The sequence below is a fragment of the Chelmon rostratus genome, chromosome 11 (genome assembly GCF_017976325.1).
Source record: "Chelmon rostratus isolate fCheRos1 chromosome 11, fCheRos1.pri, whole genome shotgun sequence".
In the NCBI taxonomy this organism is placed as follows: Eukaryota; Metazoa; Chordata; class Actinopteri; order Chaetodontiformes; family Chaetodontidae; genus Chelmon; species Chelmon rostratus.
The window spans coordinates 6645224-6666034 of NC_055668.1; the positions used below are offsets into that span (position 1 = coordinate 6645224).

Sequence of the window (20811 nt, forward strand, 5' to 3'; positions counted from 1 at the left end):
ACACACGTAAATAGAACATTTTCTTGTAAATATTAATAATGCGATTAATTTTGTTGATTAAATTACGCTTTATGTAAATGAGTAATTTCATACGCCCCTAGTTTTCTTATTCTTCCGTTTGTTAACGTTTTTGTTGTGGTTCCCTGTCCAAACTGTGAAACAAGCCTTTTATCTGTGATGATGCACTAGCTGACAACTCTGAACTGAATTAGCACTCGAGCTAGAGACAGATCACTTGTTTTATACTCAGACATGAGATCTTTTATCACTGCATGAAGTAAACCAGGAAATGTTCCCACGAGGCTCTATTTGTAGTCATTTATTCATTTCCTTTATTAATCCCCATTAAGGGTGACAGGAGTCTGGAGACCATCCCAGCACACATTACGTGGAAAGCACTGAGACACCGAGGACAGGCCACCAGTCCATCACAGAGCTATCATGATCAATACTCTACACAGAGCGTGGTCAACATCCTGATGATGAAAGAGATGAAGGAGATGAGGGCGAGGGGTATAATGTTTTGACAGGTCATCTAATAGAAATCCTACATCCTAGAACCAACATATCATCGACCTACATCAGACATCTTTATTCAAAAACCTAAGGCTAAATTAAACAAGCTATTGAACCTTATGCTTAAATGTGAGAAAAATGACACTGAAACCCAAATCTCTGCCTCTAAAACCTGAATAACTAAAACCTTTAGCAGCTTCTCAATATTCGATATTTGCCAACAGCCAAAACAAGAGCGGAGCAGCGTTGAGACTCAGTAAAAATGGAAAAGGAACAGAAAATTAGCATTATTCCACATCATTACACATGAAGTGGCTTCTGTGGATAAATGCTTCCCAGGCCAGTGACTGATGATAATTTAGTAATAAACATTTCTCAGAACTGCAGCGTATAATGAACAAATCATGCCTGGAGGTGAACTGAGGCTAAGCACTACGTTGTAATGTTCTAAAAATAATAGATGTGCACCATCAAGTTGTACTTTTTACATTGTAAAAAAGAGGCAGCATTTAACAAATCACATAGAGAGGCTAATGACCCATTTTCAGAGACATGAGGTGAACAGACATACTGCACATTTTGAATGTTTATTATTAATTGGAACATAATCAAATAATAACAACGTAACAATGATAACACTCATTAGTTTACATAATCTTACTTTTTCCACAAAGATTGCCATTACAGTGAATCAAAAAGTGAACTGTAGTCTGACACGGGACATGGTCACAATCTACATTAAGTCTCATGTCCTTTACACTGGAGTAGCACTCACTAGTTGATATTTTTCATGTAAAAAAAGAAACGACAAAACAGAACAAACAAGAACAAAAGCAAGATAACTGTTCACTGAACATGTCTGCGTTACTTTTCTTTGGCAAGAACAGCTTCGAAACATCTTGTGGGAGAAACACAAAATGGGTCTTTGACAGTTCGAGGAGCACAGTCCTCTAAAGTAGAAACTTTACATTTTCAGAACAAGTTCAGCATTTTGCTTTTGTCCTCTCAATCCCAGCTGTCTACAACAGGTGATGGTAAAGACGTCCCCTTTTAATTCCTGGGCTGGAACAAGATCTTCACAGTCGCACATTAATAATTGGAAGCTATTGTAGAAGCGGCACAGGCACTTAAAAGACATTGACACTGGCATACAATCTGGTACAATAGTCATGCAGTGGTACAACTTGGCCAACATGACCCGTGAGGTAATAATTAACATACTGAAGAGCTGAATGAAGCGTTGATCCAGCCGCTTTTGCAGCATAAAGACCCCAGTTTTAAACGCTGAATACCCGTGCAACAGAAATAAAAGGGAACCAACTTTAGCATCCGATTGTATATGTACAGTCTTATAGAAATATACACATCTACCAATTAGTCATCTTTTCTACAGTGTTGGTTTGTCTTTAGCTATCAAGCTTGTCCACAGCTTTTGCGGGTGAAGGCAAAGCCATCCAGTTTGCATAAACACTATCATTGGCATATCTTGTAAAGACTGGATTAGAGGCATCATGTCTGTTGAGCGGTACCGGGCTCTTCTCAGGCCAGTTCGGGTATGACATGCCTAAAAACGAGAACATATCATTTTTCCGCACTCAGTGAAAGATTAACAGCGTGCAGCAGACAGTAAGGCTCTCAAATCAAACTCTGTAGTGCCCGTCTCTGAGACAAGTCCCAATTTGACTCTCAGAGGTGTAAAGTTGTAGCTTTGTATTTACTGCATACAGTAAAGTATCATATCATTTCTTATTTATTGGGTTTTTTGTATAAAATATCAAGGCTGTGGTGTTGCTCGTGCTCCTATATTTGACCAGTGATGCCCTTCTAATTGTTCAGAAATGCAGGTGGGACGACAAGTCCAAAATGTCCTTTGCTTTTCATCAGTCACCTGAGAGTTGCGTTCAAAAGCCTTACTGTTCCCCTGTTCAGCATTGTGAGATCATCATAGATTAATAGCTAATATACATTAGAAAGTCAGGAGATTTAAGACAATCTGGAATTAAAAAAACAACAGCGAGTGATTGATTGAGCGAGGACCTGTTTCAAATGTGACACACCATTTCCTCCAATGCAAATAATGAAATGATGATGAAACGTCACGGTGTGAGAAGAGTGAGCGACTATCTACAGATAAAATGCAGATGAAGCATGAGTACGAGCGGTGCCAAATAAATTAGAATGAAGGGTATATTCAGTATTTACAAATGTAGCATTTTTGGTCAGCATTCATGTACATTAGAAGCAGGTCCAAATAAAACCAAACAAGTCAAGACACAAGATCTTTTTTTTTTTTTCCACTGAGCCTCTCATTTACGATGAAATGGGAGATATGTCAGCGCTGATCAGCAAAAGGCATGCCTCGATCACAGTCACACACACTTGACTACGGAAAAGCCAATCACAACTTTGCCAAAAAAGAGAGCTTGTGTTGCGTGTCCTGTTTCTAAAATCTAGTAAATGCATGGGAGATTCTACCATAGAGCTTGTTTTCAATCCATGTGGAGGGGAGGGTTCGAGGGAGAGGGGCGTTATTACAGTCCACTAGTGGTGTGTCCTCTTCAGAGAGGGCGTCGTCGTACAGGAGGGCATCGGCTGGCGTGGACGCCGCCAGGTCCAGGTAATCCTGACAAGAGCAGATGAAGGTGTGATTAGGCTAATTAGCGAGGAGCTGGGTCACAGCACGCCGAGGCTAAAGGACAGATACATGCAGTGTGGTTATATCAACTGAAGGAGATCCTGGGGAAGATTTGTGCAAATGCTTTCTACTCATTACATCAAGTGAGGTGGCCGCTACCTCTTTTTGATAACAGTGAAGAAGCAGCCTGCTGTTTCCTGGGATGTCTGCATTCCCCCGTCCTTAAACGCTCTATATTTAGCCTCACTTCAGCAGCAGGAGCCTGACTGGTATGCTCTGTGATTACGCTGCCCAAGGCCACATTTTAGGATGGCTCTTCAAACACTAATTATGGTATCTAAGGCATTTGGGAAGAGTGGCAGATCACACAGTGAGGCAGTGCACATGTTGTGTCCACCAGATAATAATAAACTGCTCACTTTGGGCCAGCTGCAGATCCAAAGGGAGTGGAAGGCAAAAAACATTAACATCTAACTGTCTGATCTCAGTGATGCATCACTGAAGTTTTGTCAGAATTGCGCCACTAATGCATGGAAAGAGGCTGATTGATAGCTTCTCCTAACTTCTTTCCTGTGGAGGAATATGAATAACTTATTATAATGTGTTGTATAGCTTCACCATACCCGACTTTTCACCATCATCTTTTCCAGTTCTTTGCTGATGTCTGAGAACGTCGGCCTCTTGTCTGATTCTTGTTTCCAGCATCGAAGCATGAGGTTATACCTGCAGAGGAAAAAGTTTCACAACGGGTGAAGTGAGTATCATTTAATCCCCCCGACAGTCATTTTCCACGACTGACTGTTCTTAATGTGGCGGAGGGGAGTTACTGCACTCGGCAAGAACGAGGAGATGCAGTAGAGAAACAGAGTGGAGCTCACATTTCCTCCGAGCAGTTCTCTGGTCTCTCCATCCTGTAGCCGGTCTTGAGCAGGTTAAAGAGGCGTTCAGGAGCGATACCTGGGTATGGGTTTCCTCCCAGTGTCACAATCTCCCACAGCAGCACACCAAAGGACCAGCTGGAGGAAAAAAACACAGGACCTCATGAGATTATAATAAACAGAGAATTGAATCATCTGAGTAGCTTCAATGAACAATCCAACATTTTTGGAAATTCTCTTTCTTGGCAAGAGCTGGATGAGAAGATGGACCTCTGGAGCTCACTAATTAACATGTTATATCTCATTTGTTTAATCCATACAAAAATGAGATGTAAAACAGACACACTGTGGTTTTATGAGGGGTTGCGTGCGGAATTATTTCTTGGCCAGGAGACCTAATTTCTAATAAAACCACAAATTGTTATTTCTGCACTTCAGTTTTTGTACATATTCTAAAAAACAAGATATAACGAGATGTAAATGAGCATTCGAGGTGTTGATTCTGTTCCCTCTGGACAGAGCCAGGCTTGCTGTTTCCACTCTTTATGCTAAGCTACGCTAACTGGCTGCTGACTGTGGCTTCATATCTATCATACAGACATATGAGTGGTATCAATCTTCTTGTTCAACTCTTGGCAAGAAAGCAAGTAATTGTGTTCCCAAACATGATGAAGTATTCCTTTTAAACGATGACTCTACTCACACGTCACTTTGCGTTGTGTAAATGTGATCAAACAAGGACTCTATTGCCATCCATTTAACAGGAATACGGCCCTGGAAAACAGAGATTGATTGACGTTATTTAAAAGATTGTAGTAAATACACTGAAATGTGTAATTTTCTGTCTTTTTACCTTGCTCCTCTTAACATATGAGTCCTCTTCATACACGTCTCTGGAAAGGCCAAAGTCTGAGATCTTCATCTTTCGTCCTTCAGCTACGAGGACATTTCGTGCTGCAAGGTCCCTGTGAACAAGCTGCCGGACCAACATGCTCATTTAACTCGCCTGACAGTGCTTCCACAACCAAATGACACTTCAACTGCTTACAGTACACACACCTGAAGGGGCTTCAGCTCTTCAACTGAAATTTAAACCGCTTGCACCAAAACACATTTCAGCTGCTTTCATCACTTAAACATCAGCCGTCACTTTGACTTCATTCACCTCTTTGTTTTCAGCTGACACTTCAACTCCTTTCTGTGCTTGAACTTTAGCTGAATCTTCATCATATATTCTAGATATAGATTATAGACTTTCCAGCTTCACTCACTTAAATTGACACTTACTGTAACTGTTTCAGTATTTCAACCATTTCAAATGTTTCATAAACACTTTCGGCCTTTTCTCATGTTTTTTGGTAGTTTTCCAATACCTTCATTTCAGCCAGGTACTGCATGCCTCGGGAGATCTGCCATGCAAAGGAGATCAGGTCACCCATGGTGAGCGCCCTGTCGTCTGGGTTCTCCAGGTAGCTGGAGTTTCGGTTGGCGTCCCTGCCCATGTAGCTCGGGCCAACTTTCCGACTCTCGCGCAGGAAGTTGCGGAGCGACCCGTACTTGGCGTATTCCACGATCAGATACAATGGGCCTATTCAGAGAAATGCAGCACTTAGACTCCATGTGCGACACACATGCCCTGAGAGAGGATGGCAGGAGGACTGAGGTCTTACCGTCCTGGCTGCAGGCTCCATACATCTTAATGACGTGCGGATGGTTGACTTGCTTCAGTAAAGTGAATTCTGACAGCAGGTCTCGCAGCTCACTGTGGGAGGCGTTTTCTGTTGCGGAGGAAAACAGGGGATTATAATGCTGAAACCATTCATCTCTTCAGACATTCACTCCTCATATATCACCATTACTTCCCCAGCTTGGCTGCTTTCTGTCTGGCTCGTCTTACCTTTAAGCATTTTCACAGCCACAGTGGTGTAACCAGCTTTTCCTTTCAGCCTGAATGCCGTTGCCTTAACAACTTTCCCAAACTCTCCTTCTCCTAAAGTCTTGCCAAGTACAAGGTTTTTACGAGGAAACTCCCACTTAGGATCCTCCTGTTGAAAAAAACACATATATTTATTGACCTCTTAATCAGTTGGACATACCATGTTGAAGAAAAGTCTGCCTCTGGCTGAAAGAAGCAGCTTACAGGTATCTTAAAGGTGTCGGTCTCAATGGATTCCTGCGAGCCCCGCCGTACGTTGTTAGCAGGGAAGCTGATGGGATAAGCCTGAGCTGGCCTTCGGAAAGTCATCTCAGCAGAGGCGATCGGGGGCTTCGGCGAGTTCTTGTGGTACCGGTGGATGAAGTATGAGGACAGGAGGATGGAGACGATGAAGGAGAGGAGCAGAGCCGTGGCGATGATGGTCTTACACATGTCGTCACATATCGCCTCTGGAGGACAGTATGTTGCACAGCATTGTAATTTTTCAAGAAAGCGGCAATCGTTATCTGGTTCTTAATGCGACATGAAGCAGGAGCCCTTATTTGACTTAAATACAGTTGATTTATGACAGCTCACCCTCGATATCCTCCTTCTCACAGAAGCATTTCTCAGAGTAGCAGTAGCAGGTGCCATAACCAGCCTGGATCCCATTCCTCAAGCCTCGCTCATGACCACCAATAACAGCTTCCTCTTCAGAGACAAATAAAGAGCAAACATGGTGAATATAACAAGCCGGGCGGTCTTATTTACAGGCTTATATGTGAAAAAAAATGTGCTTTACATCTTTAAATTTGTTAAGAAAGCCATCAGTGTAATAAACTTACTTGTGCAGTCTTGTGGGCATATTGACGAATCTTTGCTTTCAACTGCATCGCAAAAGCTATCTGGACATGTCCGCAAGTCAGGGGAGCAGGTGGAATAATTTTCCGATATTCCTGGAACATAAACACAACGGAAAACTTGAGTGGGAAAACATTACCAGATGACAAACCAATCTTAAAGTGTGGGTAGTTTTCCTTGGAATTTAGTTCCTAAAGCTGAAAAATGTTGCAGCTTTAAACAACAATACATCACTGTGGTGTCTTTATTTAGCCATCATATGGTGTTGTTAGTGCCTGTATTTATAAAAATCAAGACCACATTTTCCATGACTCTTGCTTCCTGTTGCAAAAAGGATGTTACTGAGAAGAACACACATGTTGGTTCTCGTCCTTTAATTTGTTCCAGTACCACCACTGAGGGAAACATGTTCCCAGTGATAAATTACTCTGAGGCTTCAAATACGACGGGCACGGTTCTGTGATGTGAAAATGTGATTTCAAAAAGCAAAGCTTATATTTGTTTATTAAAGTGTTCAATAAATCAAATGTACCTTTCTCACTGCCTTGCCTCCACTGGCATCTCCCCGTCGTCGCCCCCAGGCCTCGGACAGACTCGCAGTCTCCTCGCCGTCTGTTTTCGGCACAGGACAGGAACTGCTGGTTCTCCTGACTGGCCTTGTTTGCTATGTAACAGTGCCAAAAACACACATAACCAAATCTTTCAAAGACTTCTGGAAGAGGGGAAAACTGTTGAAAAGAGTCTGCACATGTGTGCCTACAGTGGCGCTGGCTTCGTTAGGGAGTGAAACACAAACTGCGTTCACTGTATCCAGAGAAAGCCGAACTAACTAATGTCAAATCTTTTGCCTCTGTAGATTAAAGACGAGCACATGTTAGCTTGTGATGTGAAGATTTAAACCACTTTCTTTCTAAAACCTTGTGAAATGTAAAGTGGACCTTGGTTGGCAGTCTCACCTTCACCATCTAGGATGACGTGGATCTGCGTGCTGGCCTCCAGCTGCGTGTGCTCCTCCTGGGCTACGACAAGGTACTGCAGGTCCTGGCACTCGGGCCTGCGCAGCGCCTCCGTGTCGTTCACGTACAGCAGTCCCCACATCTCGCCCGGGGCCTGGGTGATGCTAACGGCTGTGTAGCAGGACTGCACGTCAGCTGACACGTTCTTATCGGGCACCTCGAGCCGGTATGTGACAGTGAAGCCATCGAACTGCTGGCAGTTCTCCACACAGACTCTGCCGACCTGAGAGGAGACGGATCATTGAAACTCTGAATGACAGCAGGGCGCTGAAGTGGAAGGATGACATGATGCAAACACCTTTATGGACCACTGTGTTACAGAGATACTGATGAAGGAATTACAGTTGTTGTTTGTTTGTTACTGAGCCAGTAGATGGCAGTCTCTCAGTATGTTTAAGATCAAATCACATCAAATTACATTTTATATTGAATTTAAAATCAAGCACGTTGCACAAAGGCAGGCACTGGTCTGTATGTGTGGTTTTTAACCTCAGCACAACTTTTCAGTATCTTCCAGCATTCTCTACAAGGCTTTGTTTTAGCAAGTCTGAGCTCTTCCAGTAGAAATCTTAATCATCTTCAGACTTGCTGATATGATGCCTTCAGGTGTGGCTCATCCAGAGCTTTTGATGAGCGTTTCAGCATGTAAGTGCTGACTTGAGATTTATTTTTGAAATCAAATTGTTGGGAAGTAATGTTGTCAAGTCAAATCATTCTCATTCTCATTCTTAAATCGCTTTGCTTGGTTATGTGGTGTATTCATGAGTGTATTTTAATGAGAAAATCAGTCTGAAGGTGTTTTTTGCATTTACACTTGCTCACTAAGTGTGCATAAAAACCCCAGCCAGAGTTGGATAAAAACAGAGACTATTTTCCAAAGTCACAGCATCACACTGCGCCAGGATAAGATAAAATAATCCTTATTGATCCCACAGAGGGAAGAAATGAAGTACCTACAATCAAATTGTTTTTAGTTTCAAGATCAAAGGTTTAGATAACAAATTAGGTGTCTGTGTTTGGAAGCGACTTCATGACCAGTTTGTTGAGGAGGTATAATTGCAGTGAAAGTACACATGGGCATGTCCACCTATCTTTTAAGACAGAGAGCTACAGATTTCTGTGGTAAGAAGTCAGGAGTACCTGTGCATAAACAGACGCTCTGCGTGTCAGTGTGAACATATGAGTGATGTTGGAGAAGCGGATGTGGACCGGTAGGATGGTGACGTTGAAGTGTAGCAGCACTGTTCCCTGTTCCCCGGGGTAGGTGGTGTCAGTGACCAGGTAGTCCAGCTGCAGGCTGCGGTTCTCAGTCACATTGAGGTTCCTCTTCAGGACGAGCTCTGCGATCAAGGGGGACACATAAGAATGCATATTAGAAACTGCTGTGATCATAACACCAGATGAATTTTAATAGTCCCTGGATTACTCACGGTAGTCGTGGACGGTCTCTCGAATGCCTCCGGGGAAAGCTTTCTTTTCACTGAAGGTATCTTTTATGTCAAATGTCTCCTTTATCCATGGGTCACTGCTGAGCAGGTTCCCCACGTACTTATTGTGACTCTGGTCTATGGGATAGATGGGGGTCAAATCCCTGTCAAAGATGAACAGAGTGCCAAAGGAGCCACCCTGGAAAAAACAGAAAGTGGTAAATCCAAACATTGTGTCTAGAAAACAATCCGAACTGATCAAACCAGGCTTATGTTAGTCTGTTCACCTTCGTCCGATTGAAGCTGATGGTAATATCTGCCGTGTCTGTTCCATTCACGTACGGTGCGTTATCGTCCTCGTCGTTGACAAAAACATCCAGCGAAGTCTCCACCTTGGTGATGACCGTTTCTGTCCGGACCGTGCAAACCAGCAGGAGTCGGTAGCGTTCGCTCTCCTCGCGGTCCAACGGAGCCGTCACTACCAGCTCTGTGGTGTTCTCATTTACAGCAAATGGTGCTGGGGTGTCTGTAGGCGAGAGGAACGACAAAAACCTGCTGTCAGGTAATGGTAATGGAATAATAGCATTCAGCTAAAATGCTAAGCCATTGTAATAGTGGAGAAAGCAAGTGACTCAGTACGGTGAGTTGTAGGGCAGAATTTACCAAAGGTTTCCAAACATTAGCCACAGTAAGATACTGGTCACTGAGGATGGTGTGTCTTATTACTTATGGATTCAGCTTCATCAGAGGAAGAATGCTTTATTTCTTTATTCAAATGTCACAAAGTCGCTCTTTAATGTGTCCAACCTGATTCCACACTGTAAGAGATGGTGTAATTGGGGCAGACGTTGAGTCTGGTGAGACGTCGGAGTTGCCGCAGGGCCCCGGGGAACCTGTTCTCCATGATGTGGGGGTTGGAGGTGTCTCTGTGTGGGAAGCATAGCTCCTTCATATCTGTCTGAGCACACTGAGGCATCGTGGCGTTGACAAAGTCCAGCGTGATGCGGGGGGAGTTTCTGCTGATGCACTGGGACTTCTTGGTGAAGTTAGGTAACACCATGGCATGCAGGAACAACTTCTTCACGGACCACGACTTTTGATCTGACGAGACATGGCGCCAAAACAAAAACAAGAGGCGTTTTAATCTCAGACAGTGCTGCTTTTGATGACTGAGCTCTTTTTTTTTTTGCCTGCGTGCAATTACATTATCATCCTGAAGGAACCTCATCAGTATGCAAAGAGCGTAAACATCAAGAAACTAATTTACTCTCGTGTGTGGAGGATACCTGGCACTGGATTGGGGCTATACATTACCATTAAAATGCTTGTACCCAACTCACATAGCAAGGCGAAGTCGCTCTCCTCCAGCGTTTTGTTCAGGGACAGTATGCCGGTGTTGACGTCCAGGTTGAACCAGGAGCTGTAGGGTGGCTGTCTGAGAGAGCTCGTCCAGCACAGGTAGAAGTGCGGCCGCTCGGTCTCGCCGTGCAGCATGGCGTGGACCTGCAGGACAGGCGTCCCTGCCGGCTGGCCAACGTACACGGTCTCAATGTACTCATTCTGAGGGAAGTACAGCCCTGTTGCTCCTGCAGACAGAAGACGTTAAACGTTAAAAAACAGGCAGCCGACTGAGTCACAGGGGGATTGTTACATTCCCTTTCAGGAAAACACCGTGATAACTGAAAAACAAAGCCCGACATTAGTGCTGAGACGCTATTATTTCACACATCTCTTTCTGGATCTATAACTGGGGGGACAATAGCCACTGACAATGCCGCCTGCTCACTGAATGGAAATGAACACATACATGGGATATGACAGCTTCAGTCTTTTCCCCCTCTGACAGGTCTTTCATCTCTCCCACTGGCGGAAATTGAAAGAAGGGCTCAAATGACACTTAGGCAGCTCTTTTAATGAATTTCTCATATGGTCAATAACATGGTTTCCGATTCTCCTTGTGTTCACCTTGAGAAGTTTAATTACAAGGGATAACATGATACGGGGGAGAAATGAATCATTACCTGCCAGCGGGGAGTGTGGGGTGTGTATTTAGGCATGTGTGTTGGGCTAATCTATAAAGAGCTATAGCAGGCTGTGTGTTTTACAGGAAAATGGAGATGTGAGTGTTCCTCCTGTAATTATATCCCTGTTATGTTCCTCTTTGACCACGGTAGGCGACCATTTAGGGAACGCACTAATGTCATTAGCAGACAGCAAAACTTGATTTTCTATTTCTGTTGGTGCAGTTGAGGCCTCGGCTCTGGTTTCAGACATTGATTTAATTTTGCGGGGGTTGGATGACAGGAGGCTGAGCTGATGGATAAAATGTGGCCGTCCCTCCTGAAGGATGGAGATACACTCGGGGAGGCCGCAGCCCTTTTTATTAAAAGTGTTGCAGGGACAAAAACAAACAGCAGTCTGTTAATCCTGCATGATGGGGTCAGTTTCATGATGCAGATTTCAGTGATGAGTTTCCATTTCCTCAATCTACAATATAATTTCTTCGAGTTATGCTTTTCGCACGGTTAGGTATGTAGATCTGTTAGATGCCACCCAAAATGATTTACTTATTGGGCTGCTGTCAGAAAGGATCACAACTGCTCACCACACATCGTTGTTTACATCGTTTACATTTCTTTTTCTTGTTTCTGTTTCAAACAGTAAAACATAAAAGATTCACAAAAAACTTCTCATTCACATTCTTTGATATAAAGCAGGGACTGGAATAGCTCATTCATCAATTTTGCGTGTCTTTAGCTATTATTTGTGAGGGACAAACCTGAACCTTCATCTAAAAAAGGAGAAATTATTTGCAGTGATGACTGTTTATTTCCAGCTGAGCTGAGTCAGGGATGTTATCAAGCAAGACATCAAGCTGTAGATTTCAAAGCAGACCAGAGGAGCATGAAAATAAAAAAACAAACAAACCTGGTTTATGCTACAGAGAAACAAAAGGTGCAAAGAGTGGTTTCAGTATTCAATTAACTGATATTTTATTCTTACTGGGTCTGGCTTGGAGTGCTTTATGTACTGAGCCTGTGGTTGTAGCCACATCCAGGGCAGGGACTGAGATTATTTATTCAATGACACACACCTGAGGTTGTTTGACACCTATGTACCTGATGAAAAGCCAATTTGGGCTCAAAACACTGAAATTTTTCTAATGTAATTAAATTGTGCAGCGTTGAGAGACTTGGGGGGCAGAAACAAGTCTCTCAACGCATGGATGGATGGCCTTACTATAGCAGCATAACATGATTTAACACCTGTTAAACACTTGAAATGTAACTCTCAGCAAGGCATGCACTTTGAATTTAGAGTATATGTGCAAATACAACATGCAGGAAATTGATCGATCTCAGTGTTGGCCTCCAGCTGTGCACTTAAAATGGCCATTAGAGGGAGCCAGTCTCTTACTGACACAGACACAGAATGAGAGGAAAACTGCAGCTTTATCATCATCATAATCCATTATTAGACTGACCGCTGCACTAATTTGATAACATGCTAACGATTCTGGTTTCATTTGTATCTTTAACAAGCTAGAAAACTATTTCTACTTTCTGCAGCCCTTTATTAGATAAATACAGGAAATTAATTCAATCTACAGATATCTTGTACATGACACCATCATGAATCAAACAGAGCAGATGACAGCAGCTCTACAAATAAAACTGGAGGGTCCAACGTGTTAACCAGAGGGAGCTGAACACATTTACGAATGCTGCTTGGCTCGAAGCCACGGTGACTGGACCCCGTGCAACACAATTTGTTTATATCATTCAAAATTCAATTTCTTTCCAGGACTGAAGCCAACAGAAAGCGAGCAGTTTATATCAAAACTAATTAATTGAATGGATCAAGCAGGCCTCTCTTAGCAAATGGCATCTTTGGTCTGTGAAGCCATGATTTAGATTTTCCAAAAGCGTGACTCATTACCTTCCCTAAATGATGCACAAGAATGACGGAAATACAGCTAATAATGAGATTTCACCTCGTATGACCGTGCACAGATAATGATTTCAAAAAAAGAATGATGCAGTGCAGGTTTTATGTGTGTGTATGTCTTGGAAACACTGAAACATACTCTTTTCGTGTTTTGATGTGTACATGGACAACAAGCTGTTTCTTGCACAGCCTTGACCTCCCATAACTCACAGTGTGTAAACATTACCATCATAAGCAGACCTTTTACAGCCTTCAAACACCTATAAAACTGATGCTGAGCTGCCACACACACACACACACACACACACACACACACACACACACACACACTGTCATTTCTTCAAAAGCTGGTGTAAGTAATTTTGCAAACAAAGCCAGTGTTTGAACAGGAGGACTCTTGTAGCAATCCGTGTTTACAATAGATATCATGTACTGCTGAGTGGATAGCGAAATTGAACCCATACGTCGCTTGTTTGGTGACAAAAACAACATCAGTGGAAAACCCTCTGACTCATCTATGCACGTACGCTCTTCCTGGAAGCCTTTCACGATTGCAGCTTCCTCGAGTTAATTATGGCCTCTGTCCGTTTTGTCTCATATTTTAACTGTGGAAGGACAAAGAGGACACAAGCTCATCACAAAATCTGAAACCATGTGCTCAGTCAGCCACAGACCACAGCGTGTCTCGGGCCGGTCGTGGCTGATAGGGTAGGACGCCCTCGCCGTCGCCCCAGACAAAGACAGGAACTCAATTAGCTCAATGCGTGCTTCGGCTGATAGATTTACCAGCTATGAGCTCATGTGCTAGACCAACCCATAGGCTTACTAATCTACTCCTGTGAATCTCCCTCTGAGCGAAACAAAACCTGGATCTCCCACCCAGACGTCCTCGCTGAGCATCCTTGTCAACAGTGTGGCAGACAGGGAAAGTGCCCTGGCCTGGCTGCCGTGTGATTCATCCTCTCACTAATCTTGCTCGTAGACTGGAGCTCCTGCTGTGAGAGCTCAGCCCAGTGCCCTTTCTCTCCCAAGGTCAACGTCCGCTGCATCCGTCCCTGGTAACGACCTATTGGGAAGGCCGTGTATCTGGCAGCAGACCAATCAATAACCGTACTAATCAACAGTGATGCTGATTGTTTTCCACTGATGAGACGGACGGGGAGAAAGGCTGATGGCTGCATGTGTGCAATCATCTCCGTTGCACATAACACGGACCCACTCGCTTATAGCTGCACGGCCACAGAAATATTACATCCACTGTACGGGTTTAATTTCACAGCCAACTCCACAATTCAGTCCATCAGTATCCACATTTTTCAAATAATCCATCGTCTATCACAAAGGAGCTGTAGCTAGCGGCATTATGGAGCATTTTACCCAGCTATATTATGGCGATATAAATACAATAAATATCATAATCACTCTGAAGCCTATCATGATTACTCCGCTTTCAAAGATGTAACAGTTATGGGAATGGTTCTCTTCAAGGATTCAATTAACTAAAAAGCTGCACATTGAGCTATAATTCCACTTATGAAAGCTATTATTGATCATAATGTTATGAAATCTCTCCCTCTTGGTTTCCTCTGCCAGTATGCATGACTGCTTCGTCATATCATACTGGATCCCGAACCTGGATTTAATATAGTCCTGATTGTGATCCTCTCAATCTCTTAACAATGAGGGGTCATAAGGAAAGACAGTCATTTCCTGTTATGATGACACAGCCATCAAACTTTTCATCAGAGTAACATGATATCTGATCTCAGTTCGGAGGAGGTAGTCAGGCTCCAGGTAGATTACTCAGTTTACTGTGATGCATACCGTAACAGAATAATCAATTAGCCCATACTGTAATCCAATTAGCCCTCTGAGAATACAAGAGCTGAGATCCAATGAACCGTGTTCATCAGTCATCAAGAAATCTAATAGAACATCTCCTCAGGGATTAGCTGCAAGTACAAATTCGGTTTAAGAAATCCTGTGGGAATGACAGTGGATCAAAAATTGAACATGTGGTACATTATGGAGCTCCAGACTGAGTTTGATTCAGTAGTCATTAGACTGCTTTGATGAAACATCTGCATCCTCATTACAGCGGTGGTAACGGCACAGAAGTAGGCGAAGACATTATCTGCCTGTGGCAAATAGAGTGAAGTCGCTTTTATTTGCTTTTAGTTCAGTGATACAGGTGTCATGAAGGTTTCAGTTTACTAGAGAATCAAGGACTTTCTGACCAACAGCGTGCAAACAAAGAGACAAAGCACGCGATTCGGCAGACTGTCTACTAATGCACACAGTGCTTTGGACAAAACGCTAACATCAGTTACATTATACTAACGTGCTCACAATGGCAACGCTAACACTGTGACGTTTACCATGTCCACCATCATAGTTTAGCATTTTTGCATGCTCACATTTACTAACTAGCACGAAATATGAAGTACAGCTGAGGCTGAGGGGACTTTTAGTGTTTCCTTTGGTCAGAAACCGAAGCACTGGACAGACTGAAATGTTGGCCTCTTGATGGTGGTGAATAAAACGCCAGGGGATCCGTTCAGTCACCAGGATTCATCCTCTGATGACCATGAACTTCTGTACAATCCATCCAAAGGTTGTTGAGATATTTTAGTGTGGATCAAAGTGATAACTGACAGAGCAACTAGCTATCCCCAGACCCATGCAGCTAGCACGGCTAAAAACATGGTGGGCTCAAAGAGCTCACGGTAAGATAACACAACATAATGATTCTTATTTTCAGGAATGAAAACATAATTATGAATATTATATTCCATTTCTACCAACTGATCCCCCCCAAACTTCACACTAGTCCGTTAAAACTTCATTTTCAACACTTCATTCCTGAGATAATCTGAGCACCTTAACTAAAAAGAGCAGAGATGAGTAGTACTATTAGCTTCTGACCGCTGGTTACACTGTGTCTCACCACATCGAGTGTTACAGTGAATCTGATGGATTACATTATGGAAACAAAGGGAGGGACGGTGCTTTATGGGAGGGAATGGAGGACGCTGATCTTCCAGCGCAAATGGAAGCGAGGCTTTCAAGGTTTCTGGCACTGGCAGGTGGTGGTAGGAGGGAAAGGCTGGTGGAAAAATAATTCCCAACATGTTTGCCCACTTCAGTAAAGTCAAGGATCAGACAAATGGACACAGAGTGATGCTAGGGTGGGGCTGGCGGAGGAGAGGCAGGCAGCAACAAGAAGAAACAGGGTTTAGATGAGATTTGAAGTTGAGAGAAATTTGGCAGATCTGTTGCTGCAAATGTTAATTTATTTCACAGTCATTAGAATGGATTTGCAAATTAGATGATCATGTTTAAACCTGGTACATCTTAGCACTTATGAAACTGCAAAATACACACATCCACCCAGATGCAGGTCTGCAGCGGCACACGACCTCGTGGAATCAAATGAGCAGAGCTCCTTCTTTGTTTCATTCATTGTTGTAAATGATGGGTCAAACACAGCGTGCACCGCTAGAAACTGGAAAATAACTTGTCGAGACCCATGTGAAACGAGAGGACTAAATGCCCCGAGGGCGAAATTTCAATCAATGTCTCCTTGTCCTTTCACCACAGCAAATTAGATTCTGCCCGTGCATGAGAGGGAAGTGTGACCCTGAACTGACTAGAGGATCAGGCAGAGAGCTTTGACAGGTGGGAGCGCCATCCATGCAACGCCGGCCGCCGCAGAAGCAACAGTCCAGAGTTAGAGGTAGGGACTCTCAGCAATGGAAGCAATAATGTGGGTGGCGTCCCTCCATCAGACACATATTTCAAAAAAACCACTAGTCCAGTTTGGTCAAAAACTTAATGGGCTGATGCATTTTTTGCCAACATTTTGGTCATTAAAAATGCATAAGCTGGCACAAGGACGAGCTGTAATTGAAAGTCAAAGTGTCTGAAACTGCTACATCACCGCTCTGATCCTAACAAAACTTGGAGGGATGATGCAACGTTTTACCGACGGCCCCAGTAGGTATCCAACAGGAAAGCTTGGGTGCTGCTGCTCATTAAGTGTTTTGATTTCCCTGTACAAAATGAGGGGTGGGGGGTAGATTTTCTTAGCATTTGTAGCCTATTGTCCTTTCAGGGGCTGAGAGGGTGGGGGTGAGATGAAGCCAGATGGTTGTGGTTTTATATTGCCTGGTGAGACATGTTGTATGCCACAGTCTTATTAAAAAATAACTAAACACCAAAAACAAGACAAGTAAAGAAATGATTTCACCTTTGACAGAAAGTTTTTCTTCCTAAGACACAAAGAGAAGTGATGATGTTTACACAATTTAATATAAAAGACAAACTTTGCAGCAAACAACTTGTATCATGATGTTTTCCAATTATACTAAAAGAGACATAGTGACAGCAAGAATAGAAAATTGACAAGATTTACAACGCAACCATAGGCAGCACAAGACAGAAGCTTTGCTAAATCATATAATGTAATAAGGAGCTAAATCAAATAGCAGCATGAAACAAATGAGATTTATTGGCCTGGTCCTTCTCAAAAGCAAAAGATGCTGATGAAAATGATCGTTCTGATGCAAGGGGAAGGAGGAGCAGCGGCAGGCACAGCCTCCTCTGGGACAGTGGGGTCATCCCTGGAGATGGCTCCTTTGTTAAGGTTTCAAAGGTCAGAGGGCAAAGCAGGGTCAAAGCTACAGTAGCAAGGTCACGGCGCAAGATAAACGGATCAATGCTTTTATGTGAAAACATCTGTGGCTCTTCATGGGGAAGCGATGGATTACACAGACGTGTCTGTTAAGAGGATTTAGTTAATTTCAATAGGCTTTCACCAGGTTTAGTCACACACGGCAGCATTCGGTTTACCTCTGCAAAGACAGCAGTGCATAAGCCTTCATCATCTCTTTCGACTAGTCCGAGATCTCATTGGCCAGCCTCCATTCCAAAACATCAACAAATCAAAGGTCAATTCAAAAAGTTCTAGATGCAAACAAAAGACAACGAGCTTCTCCCTCACGTCAAAAGTTCAAATCCTACACGAGTCATGGCTGACCAAAACATTTCCGTGCGTCAGATCTTCTTAAACAGGACTGCAAACATTTTTACATCCAAACTGCTGCCAACCCCATTGTCTCTCGCTGCATAAACAAAGCTTCCAGCCTCAGATTCACCCTCATTTACGTCTTGAACTGCTTTACTTCTTCTACTTAACTCTACTCGTAAGCGCTGCCACATTTAAAAATGCTGATTACTCTCATAGTGAGCTCTGATTGCCAATTTCCTTTGTTTGATTACCTCAGCAAGAAACACTAAACTAATCAGTAACCTGCAACCTGGAACAGTGACGATGTGAATTACCAAGCACTTACTATAGCATCTCAACAAACAACGCAACTATTGGTAACTTTCCATCAAATATTCAAGGAATTATATGGAGATGAAAACTCAAATGTGTCAAATACAAAACGTGCATCACAACACGAGGACCCACACATTTCTACAACTAATGTGGTGATTAAATAACGTTTGTGTAATGGAGGAAATGGTGATATTGTTATGCCTGCCAGTCGTCGGAACATCCTCCAAAAGACGAAATCATCAGCTTGAGCATATACAGCAAAATCAATGTGATGTGTCATTTTGAGAGCAGGTAAGGTCGGACCTGCAATCTGAACGGTGTGTGCACTTGTATAACAGGCGATATTTTCCTAAAGAAAACAAACAGCCAGTGTTTGCCCAGAGATAGGAGCAGCTGCTGCACACCTGCCCGCGGCTCGCTTCTTCTCCTCTCTGAACAAGTGGAGGTCTTTTGTTGCAACAAACAGGCAGGTGAGGGGCGCCGCGTATACGCAGGGTGTAGATTTCAGCACCCATTTAATTACCAGCACGTCCTTGACATATGAAATCGAACTAGAGCCACTGTGTTCGTCTATAAATATCAGGCTTCAGTTCAGCGGCAGTACATGCAGAACAAAGCAGGACTGAGGTGTAAATGCATGTAGGCTGTGTGACAGGAGCATCTACTGGAAGTGTGATGTGAATCTCTCAGCCCCTGTGCACTGCACTGAACTACACTGTCTGTCACAATGAAAAACAACCAGAGAACATTACATACAACTGTGGCACCTTAAAAATTTCATTAATCATCTTAACAACACTGCAGGAAACTGCTCCCTTGGGCGATTACGTAGGACTGGGGTTTATTGGTACTGTAAGCCCACTTTTGCAGCCATGAAATATCGCCAGGCCATTCACATGAAAATGAACCCCTTTTTCACATCCCAGCTCCACTAAAGGACCGCAATGCTAATGTTACTTTTACACTCCATACCGCCGATGAAAGCACTGATAGTAACCTCTGTTAAGACTAGTTGTAAGCCCAAAAACAAATTCAGGAATTCCACACAATGGCCTATATTTGTCCAAGCACCACATCTGACATACTTGCTGCACACTGAGATTTGCACACTCCAGAGCCATGAGAGACACTTTAAATTTAGACCGCATGCGAGGACAGTGTTGGTACAGTTGGGCAGTGGGATTGTGAATGGGATTATAATATTATGATATATGGCTGTATTCATTTGACTCTGGGTTCCAGCGTGTCATACCACACATAACAACCAGCGCACAATGCAAGTATCACTTTCTGCAGCGTGAGACAGTGCCGGCATTGTGCTCGTGCCATTTCACATACTTCTCGGAAAAGCCTTAAAACTCACTCAGCTTCCAAAATGTTGCAATTTAGCAAAGCAATTTAGGCCTCACACAAGAGCAGCCAATTTCATGTGTTGTCAGTTGCCATCAAGACTTCAGGTCCACTGGCTGTGTTTGTTTCAGCTCAGAAATCTTTCCTCACTGCATTTCCTCCTCTCTTCATCTTTTTTTCCCCACCTATGATTGTCAGTTTTGCAGGGACTCATAAATTCTGTGAATTTAAAGTGCATCCCAAACCAGACGTATTTTAGTTCCTGCTGTGCTCACACCACAAGTGATTGGCTTTCTGTCTGACAGGAGAGCGAGACATGAAGATGCCTTAAACAAAAACTGATAAACAGATAATGTTTCAAACAGGGTGGAGGATAGTAAGTATGAAGAAAATGCAATTACAGATTTTCTCCTCTGGATTAACTTTTTTTTAGGCTTTAAAAAAAATACATTACATGCATGATTATCCACATCATTTGCAAATAAGCCACTTAGAAACATCGCCTTCTCAAGTGCAACGTATATTTAAAATCGCTCACAACTTCATCATGTGCTCCTTCAGCATGAACAGTGAAGCTGATGATGAACCTTACCGTCCAGCAGCAGCAGCAGCATCAGCAGCACCACAGCGATGTTTCCCCGAGAGAAACCACAACTTGACCCCATATTCGCGAACCATAAGTGAAAGTTTCTGAATGAAAAAGAGGTTCAGAAAAGTTCCTTTGAACGACGAATCAGAGCGAGAGAGAGATTAAAAAAAACCAAGCGTGTTAAATAAATGAAGGCGGTGGATAAGCCAGTGTGCGTCCTGTGCGCGCCGCCGGATCGAGTCCTCGGAGTCCCACAGACGAGCTGCAGCGTGCGGCTCCGGTGGCTGCTGCTGGGCTGACTGGCTGACCAGGGGGAGGAGGTTCACTGCCTC

General features: G+C 43.3%; 1 protein-coding gene across 2 annotated transcripts; it reads right to left on the minus strand.

The window, feature by feature from the left end:
• Positions 1 to 1087: 1087 nt before the first annotated feature.
• ret (ret proto-oncogene receptor tyrosine kinase) lies at positions 1088 to 20610 on the minus strand. 2 transcript variants are annotated; one of them, XM_041947476.1, is made up of 20 exons: positions 20483 to 20610; positions 10589 to 10834; positions 10056 to 10349; positions 9536 to 9774; positions 9252 to 9447; positions 8962 to 9161; positions 7762 to 8044; positions 7338 to 7469; positions 6790 to 6900; positions 6542 to 6655; positions 6170 to 6414; positions 5927 to 6074; positions 5700 to 5807; positions 5403 to 5617; positions 4883 to 5005; positions 4733 to 4803; positions 4030 to 4167; positions 3775 to 3874; positions 2992 to 3139; positions 1088 to 2080 (listed from the first exon to the last, which is right to left on the minus strand). In XM_041947476.1, the coding sequence occupies exons 1-20, from the start codon at positions 20553 to 20555 to the stop codon at positions 1923 to 1925; spliced, it is 3342 nt and encodes a 1113-aa protein (XP_041803410.1). In that variant the 5' UTR covers positions 20556 to 20610; the 3' UTR covers positions 1088 to 1922. The 2 variants fall into 2 exon arrangements, with proteins under 2 accessions (XP_041803410.1, XP_041803411.1); XM_041947477.1 differs by having other exon boundaries at positions 1984 to 3139.
• Between the last annotated feature and the right edge of the window lie 201 nt (positions 20611 to 20811).

What these genes read in the sequence shown, in the direction of transcription:
- ret (XM_041947476.1), bottom strand. Translation starts at nt 20,555, where the DNA reads ATGGGGTCAAGTTGTGGTTTCTCTCGGGGAAACATCGCTGTGGTGCTG. An exon ending in AGAGACCGTCCACGACTACC is followed by an intron (nt 9,162 to 9,251) that starts GTGAGTAATCCA and finishes CCTTGATCGCAG; the next exon opens with AGCTCGTCCTGAAGAGGAAC. An exon ending in GAGCGTCTGTTTATGCACAG is followed by an intron (nt 8,045 to 8,961) that starts GTACTCCTGACT and finishes GTCTCCTCTCAG; the next exon opens with GTCGGCAGAGTCTGTGTGGA.